Source organism: Camelina sativa, chromosome 1, assembly GCF_030686135.1.
Source record: "Camelina sativa cultivar CO46 ecotype springtype chromosome 1, ASM3068613v1".
Taxonomy (NCBI): domain Eukaryota; kingdom Viridiplantae; phylum Streptophyta; class Magnoliopsida; order Brassicales; family Brassicaceae; genus Camelina; species Camelina sativa.
In genome coordinates, this window is record NC_141880.1 from 22,401,954 (window position 1) to 22,417,515 (window position 15,562).

Here is a 15,562-nt window from a genome sequence, read left to right on the forward strand (position 1 = left end):
AGAGTTTCGGATGAATTTGGAGTGTTTAAACAACACTTAAACCCATTTTATCCCAAAATAGGCTTAAACCGAGAAAACAGGCTAAAACCGAGAGAAACATTGATTTGAAGCAGTAAACAACTATGTTACTCTTTCTAGGGTCAAAATATGTAACAATCCAATGCATTTGACTAATTATAAGAGTTCGGGTTCAATTTGGAGTGTTTAGACAACACTTAAACCCGTTTTATCCCAAACAGGCTAAAACCAAGAAAACAGGCTAAAACCGAGAGAAAACATAGATTTGAAGCAGTAAACAGCTATGTTACTCTTTCTAGGGTCAAAATATGTAACAATACAATGAATTTTACTAATTATGAGAGTTTGGGTTGAATTTGGAGTGTTTAGACACCACTTTTACCCATTTTCCCCAAAACAGGCTAAAACCGAGAAAACATTGATTCGAAGCAGTAAACTGATTTGTTACTGTTTCTAGGGTCAGAATGTGTGACAACCCAATGCATTTGACTAATTGTAAGAGTTTGGGATGAATTTGGAGTGTTTAGATAACACTTAAACCCATTTTATCCCAAAATAGGCTTAAACCGAGAAAAAAGGCTAAAACCGAGAGAAACATTGATTTGAAGCAGTAAAAAACTATGTTACTCGTTCTAGGGTCAAAATATGTAACAATCCAATGCATTTGACTAATTATAAGAGTTCGGCTTGAATTTGGAGTGTTTAAACAACACTTAACCCTGTTTTTATCCCAAACAGGCTAAAACCAAGAAAACAGGCAAAAACCTAGAGAAAACATAGATTTGAAGCAATAAACAGCTATGTTACTCTTTCTAGGGTCATAATATGTAACAATCCAATGCATTTGAATAATTATAAGAGTTCGGGTTAAATTTGGAGTGTTTAGACAACACTTGAACCCGTTTTATCCCAAAACATGCTAAAACCGAGAAAACAGGCTAAAACCGAGAGAAAACATATATTCGACGCAGTAAATTGCTTTGTTACTCTTTCTAGGATCAAAATATGTAACAATACAATGCATTTTACTAATTATAAGAGTTTGGGTAGAATTTGGAGTGTTTAGACAACACTTAAACCTGTTTTAATCCAAAACAGGCTAAAACCGAGAAATCAGGCTAAAACCGAGAGAAAACATATATTCGACGCAGTAAATTGCTTTGTTACTCTTTCTAGGGTCAAAATATGTAACAATACAATGAATTTTACTAATTATAAGAGTTTGGGTTGTATTTGGAGTGTTTAGACACCACATTTACCCATTTTTTGCCCAAAACAGGCTAAAACTGGGAAAACATTGATTCGAAGCTGTAAATTGATTAGTTACTGTTTCTAGGGTCAGAATGTGTGACAACCCAATGCATTTGACTAATTGTAAGAGTTTCGGATGAATTTGGAGTGTTTAAACAACACTTAAACCCATTTTATCCCAAAATAGGCTTAAACCGAGAAAACAGGCTAAAACCGAGAGAAACATTGATTTGAAGCAGTAAACAACTATGTTACTCTTTCTAGGGTCAAAATATGTAACAATCCAATGCATTTGACTAATTATAAGAGTTCGGGTTCAATTTGGAGTGTTTAGACAACACTTAAACCCGTTTTATCCCAAACAGGCTAAAACCAAGAAAACAGGCTAAAACCGAGAGAAAACATAGATTTGAAGCAGTAAACAGCTATGTTACTCTTTCTAGGGTCAAAATATGTAACAATACAATGAATTTTACTAATTATGAGAGTTTGGGTTGTATTTGGAGTGTTTAGACACCACTTTTACCCATTTTCCCCAAAACAGGCTAAAACCGAGAAAACATTGATTCGAAGCAGTAAACTGATTTGTTACTGTTTCTAGGGTCAGAATGTGTGACAACCCAATGCATTTGACTAATTGTAAGATTTCGGGATGAATTTGGAGTGTTTAAACAACACTTAAACCCATTTTATCCCAAAATAGGCTTAAACCGAGAAAACAGGCTAAAACCGAGAGAAACATTGATTTGAAGCAGTAAACAACTATGTTACTCTTTCTAGGGTCAAAATATGTAACAATCGAATGCATTTGACTAATTATAAGAGTTCGGCTTGAATTTGGAGTGTTTAAACAACACTTAACCCTGTTTTTATCCCAAACAGGCTAAAACCAATAAAACAGGCAAAAACCTAGAGAAAACATAGATTTGAAGCAATAAACAGCTATGTTACTCTTTCTAGGGTCATAATATGTAACAATACAATGAATTTTACTAATTATAAGAGTTTGGGATGTATTTGGAGTGTTTAGACACCACATTTACCCATTTTTTGCCCAAAACATACTAAAACTGAGAAAACAGGCTAAAACCGAGAGAAAACATATATTCGACGCACTAAATTGCTTTGTTACTCTTTCTAGGGTCAAAATATGTAACAATACAATGCATTTTACTAATTACAAGAGTTTGGGTTGAATTTGGAGTGTTTAGACAACACTTAAACCTGTTTTAATCCAAAACAGGCTAAAACCGAGAAATCAGGCTAAAACCGAGAGAAAACATATATTCGACGCAGTAAATTGCTTTGTTACTCTTTCTAGGGTCAAAATATGTAACAATACAATAAATTTTACTAATTATAAGAGTTTGGGTTGTATTTGGAGTGTTTAGACACCACATTTACCCATTTTTTGCCCAAAACAGGCTAAAACTGGGAAAACATTGATTCGAAGCTGTAAATTGATTAGTTACTGTTTTTAGGGTCAGAATGTGTGACAACCCAATGCATTTTACTAATTGTAAGATTTCGGGATGAATTTGGAGTGTTTAAACAACACTTAAACCCATTTTATCCCAAAATAGGCTTAAACCGAGAAAACAGGCTAAAACCGAGAGAAACATTGATTTGAAGCAGTAAACAACTATGTTACTCTTTCTAGGGTCAAAATATGTAACAATCCAATGCATTTGACTAATTATAAGAGTTCGGGTTGAATTTGGAGTGTTTAGACAACACCTAAACCCGTTTTATCCCAAACAGGCTAAAACCAAGAAAACAGGCTAAAACCGAGAGAAAACATAGATTTGAAGCAGTAAACAGCTATGCTACTCTTTCTAGGGTCAAAATATGTAACAATACAATGCATTTTACTAATTATATGAGTTAGGGTTGAATTTGGAGTGTTTAGACACCACTTTTACCCATTTTCCCCAAAACAGGCTAAAACCGAGAAAACATTGATTCGAAGCAGTAAACTGATTTGTTACTGTTTCTAGGGTCAGAATGTGTGACAACCCAATGCATTTGACTAATTGTAAGAGTTTGGGATGAATTTGGAGTGTTTAGATAACACTTAAACCCATTTTATCCCAAAATAGGCTTAAACCGAGAAAACAGGCTAAAACCGAGAGAAACATTGATTTGAAGCAGTAAAAAACTATGTTACTCTTTCTAGGGTCAAAATATGTAACAATCCAATGCATTTGACTAATTATAAGAGTTCGGCTTGAATTTGGAGTGTTTAAACAACACTTAATCCTGTTTTTATCCCAAACAAGCTAAAACCAAGAAAACAGGCAAAAACCTAGAGAAAACATAGATTTGAAGCACTAAACAGCTATGTTACTCTTTCTAGGGTCAAAATATGTAACAATACAATGAATTTTACTAATTATAAGAGTTTGGGTTGTATTTGGAGTGTTTAGACACCACATTTACCCATTTTTTGCCCAAAACAGGCTAAAACTGAGAAAACATTGATTCAAAGCTGTAAATTGATTAGTTACTGTTTCTAGGGTCAGAATGTGTGACAACCCAATGCATTTGACTAATTGTAAGATTTCGGGATGAATTTGGAGTGTTTAAACAACAATTAAACCCATTTTATCCCAAAATAGGCTTAAACCGAGAAAACAGGCTAAAACCGAGAGAAACATTGATTTGAAGCAGTAAACAAATATGTTACTCTTTCTAGGGTCAAAATATGTAACAATCCAATGCATTTGACTAATTGTAAGAGTTCGGGTTGAATTTGGAGTGTTTAGACAACACTTAAACCCGTTTTATCCCAAACAGGCTAAAACCAAGAAAACAGGCTAAAACCGAGAGAAAAAATAGATTTGAAGCAGTAAACAGCTATGTTACTCTTTCTAGGGTCAAAATATGTAACAATACAATGAATTTTACTAATTATAAGAGTTTGGGTTGTATTTGGAGTGTTTAGACACCACATTTACCCATTTTTTGCCCAAAACAGGCTAAAACGGAGAAAACATTGATTCGAAGCTGTAAATTGATTAGTTACTGTTTCTAGGGTCAGAATGTGTGACAACCCAATGCATTTTACTAATTGTAAGATTTCGGGATGAATTTGGAGTGTTTAAACAACACTTAAACCCATTTTATCCCAAAATAGGCTTAAACCGAGAAAACAGGCTAAAACCGAGAGAAACATTGATTTGAAGCAGTAAACAACTATGTTACTCTTTCTAGGGTCAAAATATGTAACAATCGAATGCATTTGACTAATTATAAGAGTTCGGCTTGAATTTGGAGTGTTTAAACAACACTTAACCCTGTTTTTATCCCAAACAGGCTAAAACCAAGAAAACAGGCAAAAACCTAGAGAAAACATAGATTTGAAGCAATAAACAGCTATGTTACTCTTTCTAGGGTCATAATATGTAACAATACAATGAATTTTACTAATTATAAGAGTTTGGGTTGTATTTGGAGTGTTTAGACACCACATTTACCCATTTTTTGCCCAAAACATACTAAAACTGAGAAAACAGGCTAAAACCGAGAGAAAACATATATTCGACGCACTAAATTGCTTTGTTACTCTTTCTAGGGTCAAAATATGTAACAATACAATGCATTTTACTAATTACAAGAGTTTGGGTTGAATTTGGAGTGTTTAGACAACACTTAAACCTGTTTTAATCCAAAACAGGCTAAAACCGAGAAATCAGGCTAAAACCGAGAGAAAACATATATTCGACGCAGTAAATTGCTTTGTTACTCTTTCTAGGGTCAAAATATGTAACAATACAATAAATTTTACTAATTATAAGAGTTTGGGTTGTATTTGGAGTGTTTAGACACCACATTTTATTAGAATGTACCAAGGAGGAGAGAGGAGAGGCCGGTAAGGCCGAGCCTTGGAAGAAGAGAAGAAAGGCCGGAAAGGCCATGTAAAGGCCGGTAAGGCCATGTCCGTGTCCGTGAGCGACCATGTACCGTGTCCGGTACCATGTACCGTGTCCGTGAACGGACCCATGTCCGGTGAGCGGCCAGTTAGGCCGTGAACACATTGAAGAGAAGGCCCGTCCGTACAGGCCCGTCCGTACAGGCCCGTCCGTACAGGCCCGTCCGTACAGGCCCGTCCGTACGATGAAGAGAAGGCCCGTCCGTACAATGAGGAGAAGGCCCGTCCGTACGGTCGTGCTCTTAGGGCTGCTCTCGGTCCATGTGATGGAAAGGCCGAAGTTTGAGTGGCTTAGGAGAAGGAAAACGAGGCCTTACAAGAGAGAGAGGCCCATCTCACAAGGAAAAGGAAGGAAGAAGGAAAAGGAAGGAAGGGAGATTCACGTGTGCTTTTGGTTAGGTGAAGGAAGAGAGAAGTCGCTCTCTTCTTCCTCTACTCGAGACAAACGGCTACAAGTCACTTTCATACCTTCCCCTTCTCTCTTTGTGTCTAACGGTCATATGACCTTGTTTTTCCTATATTAAGATGTAATCTCTCATATGTAAAACAATCACAATATTATCTAATAGAAGAGAAACCGTTTTCCCTCTCTACTTGTGTTCTTGTTCATATCAACAATGTAGAGTGTTTAGGAGATTAGCGGTTAGAGGCTGCCCTTAAGGCAGCCTATTCTCTTCTCAAATCCACCTAAACTCTTCTTATTTACTGCTTTACTTAGCCTAGATTACTGATTCTTAATCCTCCTTCTCCTAAGTATACAAACTCTAAGTGTTGTGATACTAGAAGAGGATAAGTCTCAAACTAGTGCTTCTCCTTGATAGGATCCGCTTACTCTCTAGTATTTGGGTTCTATCTAGCTGTTCTATGGGGAGTTCATCACAAGTTGATGTTCTCTCCTCCCCCTTGAGAATGAGTTAGTTTGTTGTGGGTAAAGGGGGATTCATTCACCAAGTGTTTGTCTACCCTCTCTTGTGAGCTTTGTCTCATAAATCCCAACATGGTATCAGAGCAGGTTCTGCTCTTGGTGATTCAAACTCGTTCTCAATTCAATTCATCTTTGGATTCGCTAAGTTAAAGTTTTTAAATTTCGCTTAAGTGTTAATTCGCTTAGCTTAGTTCTTTAAAGCTTTAATTTTGGCTTTTGTCGTTAAATCGATTCTCTAAACAGCTCAATGTTGAGTAAGCTTGGTCTCTTGTCTTGTTAGAATTTGTAGACCAAGTGAGTGAAGAGAAATCGAGTTTAAAAGCCCCATCCTTAAGCTTTACCGATTTGGTAATAGCTTTGTTTAATTTGGGATGGTGGGGAAGTGATGAACCATTGAGCAACTTGTTTTGTTCATGGTGAGGATTCACGGTTCTTGTGTGCTTGTATGAGCCACGAAATTCTTAGGATTTTCTTAGGATTCTCTTAGGATTTAGTTAATTTTCCTTTAAAGGTTTAATTTTGCTTTAGTTAATTTTCCTTTAAAGGTTTTAGTTGCTAAATCGCTTCTTCTTCATCTCAATGTTGAGAAAGCTTTGTTTCTGGCCATATGGTGTGTCCAAATTCGAGCTTGAGGAAGAGAGAGACTTTATTTTAGCATGTATGGCCCGCTTGGTCAAATAGATTCAAGGTGGTCCAAGATGCATTCTTTTAACCAATGGACAAAAGGTTGTTCCAAAGGTGGTTCTTCCTTTTATTTTGATTTTTGACCATGGAAAGCATCTTCTATATGCTAATTCGTGGTTCTTGAAGGCTTTTAATCTTGGAGAACACTTTGTTTAAGTGATGCTACCATGAGATATGCCTAAACCTTTGGAGAAACTAATTTTCCATAAGGTCCATGTGTTTCAGCCATTAAAGCACCAAAAGAGATTGTCTTCTTGGTTGTTCTTGGCTGTCAAAGCTTCTGCAAACTCAAGAAAACAGAGTCTAACTCTGTCCATAGGAACTCTTGAGCTCTATTCTACTCTCCATTCATCTTATACTACCGCCAATACTCTCCCTTATACTCTCACTTTCTATTCTCCATATATACTCTTATTAATTCTCTAAATTCTCTATTTAATTTCAGTCTATACTCTATACTCTAATCTCTCACAATCTCTTGTTTAGAAACTGTCCCATTGAGTTTTGGTTTCAGTTTCAACCTTGAAGATATGTGGAGCTCGCTGGCTATCTCTAGAAGAAGTGGCGAGGTTGAAGGCTACAAGATAGCCATGAGGAGAGCGCAGCACAATGCCTGGAGTTAGAACCAAGGGCCACCAAGTCTTTGTTAAGCTGGTGGAAGGTGATGAATCAGTCCAAGAGCATGTGTGTTAGTGCCAAGTTGTTGATCGGATGTGCACAATGGTCTTTAGGAAAGGTGATGCACAAGGTTTCAACTGTTGATTGGATGTGCACAAGAACGGTGATGCACAAGGCTTCAACTGAGGTGATGAGGTTTCAGCCCATCATCAAGTAAAGGTTACGGGGGAGATCAAGTGACTTCAGACCGTACCTCACAGATTCTGCTCGGCCACAAGCAAAAGTCTTTACTTAAAGCTCAGCCGAAGCGTCTCAAAGATCGACTCGGACGAAACCCTTCCACTGCGATTCGGCTTCCGCGTTCTTCATTAAAGTTCGAGACCACAGAGTCATCTTGCCAGTGGAAGTGGAATCATACCAATCCGAGCAGCCGTTCGAAAGTTATGTCCGATTCAGTGGGCATATGTCAGTCTGACGATAAAACTGGCCGGGTTTAAAAACCATGGTTAGAGAAGCGGTCTCAAGGAGGAATTCCAAACCACATCAGTGATCAACTCTCTCCTTCCTATCCATCAAAACACCATAAAGGCTGTGCTCTAAACTCTACTCTATTTAAATTTCTTAAATTCATTACCTTAGCTTCATTACTAGTCTTTACTCTTTAATATGTTCTCTTAAATTGTCACACTTTTAGAAATTTTCTTTGATATTCCTCATAGCAAACACTTATTCTTTTCTTCTTTATCACTTGTTTAAGGGGTAAAGGAGACTATGAGAGCCTCAAAGAAATTCTAAAGGCGCAAGGATGGAGATCATAAGGAATGTGCTAAAGGCAAGGTGGGCTAAGGAGTAGGAGCGGTTCAAATCATGAAGAGAAGGGAGCTAGTTCTTTGCAAACCAAGGTCAAGGGACATCATGGATAGTGGAGTCTATACTCTTTTTCCCTTAACAAAGTTTTATCCCAAGAGGTTTTCTTTGTTGAGGTTTTTAATGAGGTAGATGACACTAGTCCACCCTTGATCTTTGGTCCCCATGGTGTCCCACCGATCAAGCGTGCGGGGGAGTATTAGAATGTACCAAGGAGGAGAGAGGAGAGGCCGGTAAGGCCGAGCCTTGGAAGAAGAGAAGAAAGGCCGGAAAGGCCATGTAAAGGCCGGTAAGGCCATGTCCGTGTCCGTGAGCGACCATGTACCGTGTCCGGTACCATGTACCGTGTCCGGTACCATGTACCGTGTCCGTGAACGGACCCATGTCCGGTGAGCGGCCAGTTAGGCCGTGAACACATTGAAGAGAAGGCCCGTCCGTACAGGCCCGTCCGTACAGGCCCGTCCGTACAGGCCCGTCCGTACAGGCCCGTCCGTACAGGCCCGTCCGTACAGGCCCGTCCGTACGATGAAGAGAAGGCCCGTCCGTACAATGAGGAGAAGGCCCGTCCGTACGGTCGTGCTCTTAGGGCTGCTCTCGGTCCATGTGATGGAAAGGCCGAAGTTTGAGTGGCTTAGGAGAAGGAAAACGAGGCCTTACAAGAGAGAGAGGCCCATCTCACAAGGAAAAGGAAGGAAGAAGGAAAAGGAAGGAAGGGAGATTCACGTGTGCTTTTGGTTAGGTGAAGGAAGAGAGAAGTCGCTCTCTTCTTCCTCTACTCGAGACAAACGGCTACAAGTCACTTTCATACCTTCCCCTTCTCTCTTTGTGTCTAACGGTCATATGACCTTGTTTTTCCTATATTAAGATGTAATCTCTCATATGTAAAACAATCACAATATTATCTAATAGAAGAGAAACCGTTTTCCCTCTCTACTTGTGTTCTTGTTCATATCAACAATGTAGAGTGTTTAGGAGATTAGCGGTTAGAGGCTGCCCTTAAGGCAGCCTATTCTCTTCTCAAATCCACCTAAACTCTTCTTATTTACTGCTTTACTTAGCCTAGATTACTGATTCTTAATCCTCCTTCTCCTAAGTATACAAACTCTAAGTGTTGTGATACTAGAAGAGGATAAGTCTCAAACTAGTGCTTCTCCTTGATAGGATCCGCTTACTCTCTAGTATTTGGGTTCTATCTAGCTGTTCTATGGGGAGTTCATCACAAGTTGATGTTCTCTCCTCCCCCTTGAGAATGAGTTAGTTTGTTGTGGGTAAAGGGGGATTCATTCACCAAGTGTTTGTCTACCCTCTCTTGTGAGCTTTGTCTCATAAATCCCAACACATTTACCCATTTTTTGCCCAAAACAGGCTAAAACTGGGAAAACATTGATTCGAAGCTGTAAATTGATTAGTTACTGTTTCTAGGGTCAGAATGTGTGACAACCCAATGCATTTTACTAATTGTAAGATTTCGGGATGAATTTGGAGTGTTTAAACAACACTTAAACCCATTTTATCCCAAAATAGGCTTAAACCGAGAAAACAGGCTAAAACCGAGAGAAACATTGATTTGAAGCAGTAAACAACTATGTTACTCTTTCTAGGGTCAAAATATGTAACAACCCAATGCATTTGACTAATTATAAGAGTGCAGGTTGAATTTGGAGTGTTTAGACAACACCTAAACCCGTTTTATCCCAAACAGGCTAAAACCAAGAAAACAGGCTACAACCGAGAGAAAACATAGATTTGAAGCAGTAAACAGCTATGTTACTCTTTCTAGGGTCAAAATATGTAACAATACAATGCATTTTACTAATTATAAGAGTTTGGGTTGAATTTGGAGTGTTTAGACACCACTTTTACCCATTTTCCCCAAAACAGGCTAAAACCAAGAAAACATTGATTCGAAGCAGTAAACTGATTTGTTACTGTTTCTAGGGTCAGAATGTGTGACAACCCAATGCATTTGAATTATTGTAAGAGTTTCGGATGAATTTGGGGTGTTTAAACAACACTTAAACCCATTTTATCCCAAAATAGGCTTAAACCGAGAAAACAGGCCAAAACCGAGAGAAACATTGATTTGAAGCAGTAAACAACTATGTTACTCTTTCTAGGGTCAAAATATGTAACAATCCAATGCATTTGACTAATTATAAGAGTTCAGGTTGAATTTGGAGTGTTTAAACAACACTTAACCCTGTTTTTATCCCAAACAGGCTAAAACCAAGAAAACAGGCAAAAACCTAGAGAAAAAATAGATTTGAAGCAATAAACAGCTATGTTACTCTTTCTAGGGTCAAAATATGTAACAATACAATGAATTTTACTAATTATAAGAGTTTGGGTTGTATTTGGAGTGTTTAGACACCACATTTACCCATTTTTTGCCCAAAACAGGCTAAAACTGAGAAAACAGGCTAAAACCGAGAGAAAACATATATTCGACGCAGTAAATTGCTTTGTTACTCTTTCTAGGGTCAAAATATGTAACAATACAATGCATTTTACTAATTATAAGTGTTTGGGTTGAATTTGGAGTGTTTAGACAACACTTAAACCTGTTTTAATCCAAAACAGGCTAAAACCGAGAAAACAGGCTAAAACCGAGAGAAAACATATATTCGACGCAGTAAATTGTTTTGTTACTCTTTCTAGGGTCAAAATATGTAACAATACAATAAATTTTACTAATTATAAGAGTTTGGGTTGTATTTGGAGTGTTTAGACACCACATTTACCCATTTTTTGCCCAAAACAGGCTAAAACTGAGAAAACATTGATTCGAAGCTGTAAATTGATTAGTTACTGTTTCTAGGGTCAGAATGTGTGACAACCCATGCATTTTACTAATTGTAAGATTTCGGGATGAATTTGGAGTGTTTAAACAACACTTAAACCCATTTTATCCCAAAATAGGCTTAAACCGAGAAAACAGGCTAAAACCGAGAGAAACATTGATTTGAAGCAGTAAACAACTATGTTACTCTTTCTAGGGTCAAAATATGTAACAATCCAATGCATTTGACTAATTATAAGAGTGCAGGTTGAATTTGGAGTGTTTAGACAACACCTAAACCCGTTTTATCCCAAACAGGCTAAAACCAAGAAAACAGGCTACAACCGAGAGAAAACATAGATTTGAAGCAGTAAACAGCTATGTTACTCTTTCTAGGGTCAAAATATGTAACAATACAATGCATTTTACTAATTATAAGAGTTTGGGTTGAATTTGGAGTGTGTAGACACCACTTTTACCCATTTTCCCCAAAACAGGCTAAAACCAAGAAAACATTGATTCGAAGCAGTAAACTGATTTGTTACTGTTTCTAGGGTCAGAATGTGTGACAACCCAATGCATTTGACTAATTGTAAGAGTTTCGGATGAATTTGGAGTGTTTAAAGAACACTTAAACCCATTTTATCCCAAAATAGGCTTAAACCGAGAAAACAGGCTAAAACCGAGAGAAACATTGATTTGAAGCAGTAAACAACTATGTTACTCTTTCTAGGGTCAAAATATGTAACAATCCAATGCATTTGACTAATTATAAGAGTTCGGGTTCAATTTGGAGTGTTTAGACAACACTTAAACCCGTTTTATCCCAAACAGGCTAAAACCAAGAAAACAGGCTAAAACCGAGAGAAAACATAGATTTGAAGCAGTAAACAGCTATGTTACTCTTTCTAGGGTCAAAATATGTAACAATACAATGAATTTTACTAATTATGAGAGTTTGGGTTGTATTTGGAGTGTTTAGACACCACTTTTACCCATTTTCCCCAAAACAGGCTAAAACCGAGAAAACATTGATTCGAAGCAGTAAACTGATTTGTTACTGTTTCTAGGGTCAGAATGTGTGACAACCCAATGCATTTGACTAATTGTAAGATTTCGGGATGAATTTGGAGTGTTTAAACAACACTTAAACCCATTTTATCCCAAAATAGGCTTAAACCGAGAAAACAGGCTAAAACCGAGAGAAACATTGATTTGAAGCAGTAAACAACTATGTTACTCTTTCTAGGGTCAAAATATGTAACAATCGAATGCATTTGACTAATTATAAGAGTTCGGCTTGAATTTGGAGTGTTTAAACAACACTTAACCCTGTTTTTATCCCAAACAGGCTAAAACCAAGAAAACAGGCAAAAACCTAGAGAAAACATAGATTTGAAGCAATAAACAGCTATGTTACTCTTTCTAGGGTCATAATATGTAACAATACAATGAATTTTACTAATTATAAGAGTTTGGGTTGTATTTGGAGTGTTTAGACACCACATTTACCCATTTTTTGCCCAAAACATACTAAAACTGAGAAAACAGGCTAAAACCGAGAGAAAACATATATTCGACGCACTAAATTGCTTTGTTACTCTTTCTAGGGTCAAAATATGTAACAATACAATGCATTTTACTAATTACAAGAGTTTGGGTTGAATTTGGAGTGTTTAGACAACACTTAAACCTGTTTTAATCCAAAACAGGCTAAAACCGAGAAATCAGGCTAAAACCGAGAGAAAACATATATTCGACGCAGTAAATTGCTTTGTTACTCTTTCTAGGGTCAAAATATGTAACAATACAATAAATTTTACTAATTATAAGAGTTTGGGTTGTATTTGGAGTGTTTAGACACCACATTTACCCATTTTTTGCCCAAAACAGGCTAAAACTGGGAAAACATTGATTCGAAGCTGTAAATTGATTAGTTACTGTTTCTAGGGTCAGAATGTGTGACAACCCAATGCATTTTACTAATTGTAAGATTTCGGGATGAATTTGGAGTGTTTAAACAACACTTAAACCCATTTTATCCCAAAATAGGCTTAAACCGAGAAAACAGGCTAAAACCGAGAGAAACATTGATTTGAAGCAGTAAACAACTATGTTACTCTTTCTAGGGTCAAAATATGTAACAATCCAATGCATTTGACTAATTATAAGAGTTCGGGTTGAATTTGGAGTGTTTAGACAACACCTAAACCCGTTTTATCCCAAACAGGCTAAAACCAAGAAAACAGGCTAAAACCGAGAGAAAACATAGATTTGAAGCAGTAAACAGCTATGCTACTCTTTCTAGGGTCAAAATATGTAACAATACAATGCATTTTACTAATTATATGAGTTAGGGTTGAATTTGGAGTGTTTAGACTATGAAATGGCACATCACCGTCCGTACGGTCGTACGGACGTCCGTACAACCAACGGAGTGGGCCGTCCGTACAACCAACGAATGTCAAGTCCGGTCCATCAATAAGAGCCTCCAACGGTCATAAGAATTCGAGAACCTTCCCCATGTGAGCCGTTGGACGAGTTGCGCAAGTGGAGAGTCAAAGGGAGATCACATGTTTAGTTAAGGAGATGTCACTATCTCCATTTGTAATTGTGTATAGTATCTTAGGAGAATATTCTTTTGTATATGGCTATAATAAGGTTGTAACTATGTTCTAAATGAAGTAAGAAGAGAAAATATCTCTTTCTCCAATTCTCTCCATGCGCCTACTCTCTTCCCTTCTCTATCTGATCTCTATTCTTAGTTACTCTCAAATCTCTCTAATTTAAAACTTACATGGTATCAGAGCAGATTGTTCCTGTTCTTTGACTTCATCTCCATCACAATCTTCCGCATTCTCTCTATCTTGTGCTTTCAAATCTCTTTGTTCCCAAAATTTCTTTTAACCGTTGGGTAAACACCTAAACCACCGAGTTCATCATGGAAAACACCAAAACTATGATTGTTCCGGTTACTCTCAAGGGAGAGAACTACTTACTGTGGGCTAGAACCACGAAGACAGCCCTATGCGGCCGAGGACTTTGGTCCCATGTTGAAGCGAGTGAGGCTCCAAGTGGCAAGGCCACCAAAGACGACAAGGATCTTGTCGCAGATGAAAGGAACAAGTGGTTTCAAGAAGACCAAGGAGTCCTAGCCATCATTCAAAACTCCCTAGATGCCCCCATCCTTGAAGCTTACTCCTATTGCGAAACTGCAAAGGACTTATGGGACACTCTTAAGAATGTCTTTGGAAATGTTACTAACGTGAACCGGATCTTCGAGATTAAGAGAGCCATCAACAATCTCAACCAAGAAGACATGGAGTTCACTAAACATTTTGGAAAGTTTAGGTCACTTTGGGCTGAACTAGAGATGCTCCGGCCGGCGACCGTAGATCCAGCCATCTTGAACGAAAGGCGTGAACAAGATAAAGTGTTCGGCTTACTCTTGACGTTGAACCCCTCCTACAACGACCTTATCAAGCATATCCTACGATCTGACAAGCTTCCTAGCCTAGACGACGTATGTAACCAAATTCAAAAGGAACATGGTTCCATAGGGCTATTCGGAGGAAAAGGGGAGTTAATAACTGCCAACAAGGTGGAAATGGCATCGGCTAACCGAGGATACTACAAACCGGACGACAAGAATCCACCAGTATGTGAACATTGTAAGAAAGTGGGTCACTTCAAGAGCCGCTGCTGGATTCTTCACCCACACCTTCGCCGTGGAGGGCCAAACCGTGGAGGACCATCAAGAGCCCATCAAGCCGCTGTAGTGGGAGAAACAACAACCGAACCAGCCCAACAAGCTACTGCACTCACGGCGTCCTCCGAGCTGGTGAGGAAGTCCGACCTTGATGCGCTCATCAAAGCCCTCAAGGAGGCCTCCGGTAAATCTTTTCTCGCCCTAAACAAGACTAAACCTCTTATTGTTGATTCTGGTGCATCTCATCACATGATTAGTGATTCTAGATTAATAAGTGATATTACACCAGCAAAGGGTAATGTTGTTATAGCTAATGGCGAGAAGGTACCGGTTAAAGGTGTAGGAAATTTGAAATTGTTTGACAAAGTAACTAAGGCCTTTTATATGCCAACTTTCACATCAAATTTACTATCCGTTAAGAGAGCTACCACTGATTTGAATTGTTATGCAATATTTAGTCCTAACAAGGTTCATTTTCAGGATATTGAAACAAGTAAAGTTCTTGGACAAGGAGGTTCTAAGGATGATCTCTATGTGCTTGAGGACTTGAATCTATCTTCTACTTCTGCATCCTGTTTTAAATCGGTTGTTGTTAAACCTAATGACTCTATTCTTCATGCTAGATTAGGACATCCTCACACTAGAGCCTTAACCTTGATGTTTCCTAATATTTCTTTTAAAAATGATGAATGTGAGGCTTGTATTCTTGGTAAACATTGCAAAGCTGTTTTTCCTAAATCTATTACTATGTATGAAAACTGTTTTGATTTAGTCCATTCT

General features: G+C 38.0%; 1 protein-coding gene across 1 annotated transcript; it reads left to right on the forward strand.

The window, feature by feature from the left end:
- The first annotated feature begins 14,014 nt into the window (after positions 1-14,014).
- Positions 14,015-15,125, forward strand: LOC147950197 (uncharacterized). Its single transcript, XM_087512437.1, has 2 exons — positions 14,015-14,914; positions 15,093-15,125. Exons 1-2 carry the CDS (start codon positions 14,015-14,017, stop codon positions 15,123-15,125), a joined length of 933 nt encoding a protein of 310 aa, XP_087368563.1.
- Positions 15,126-15,562: the final 437 nt, after the last annotated feature.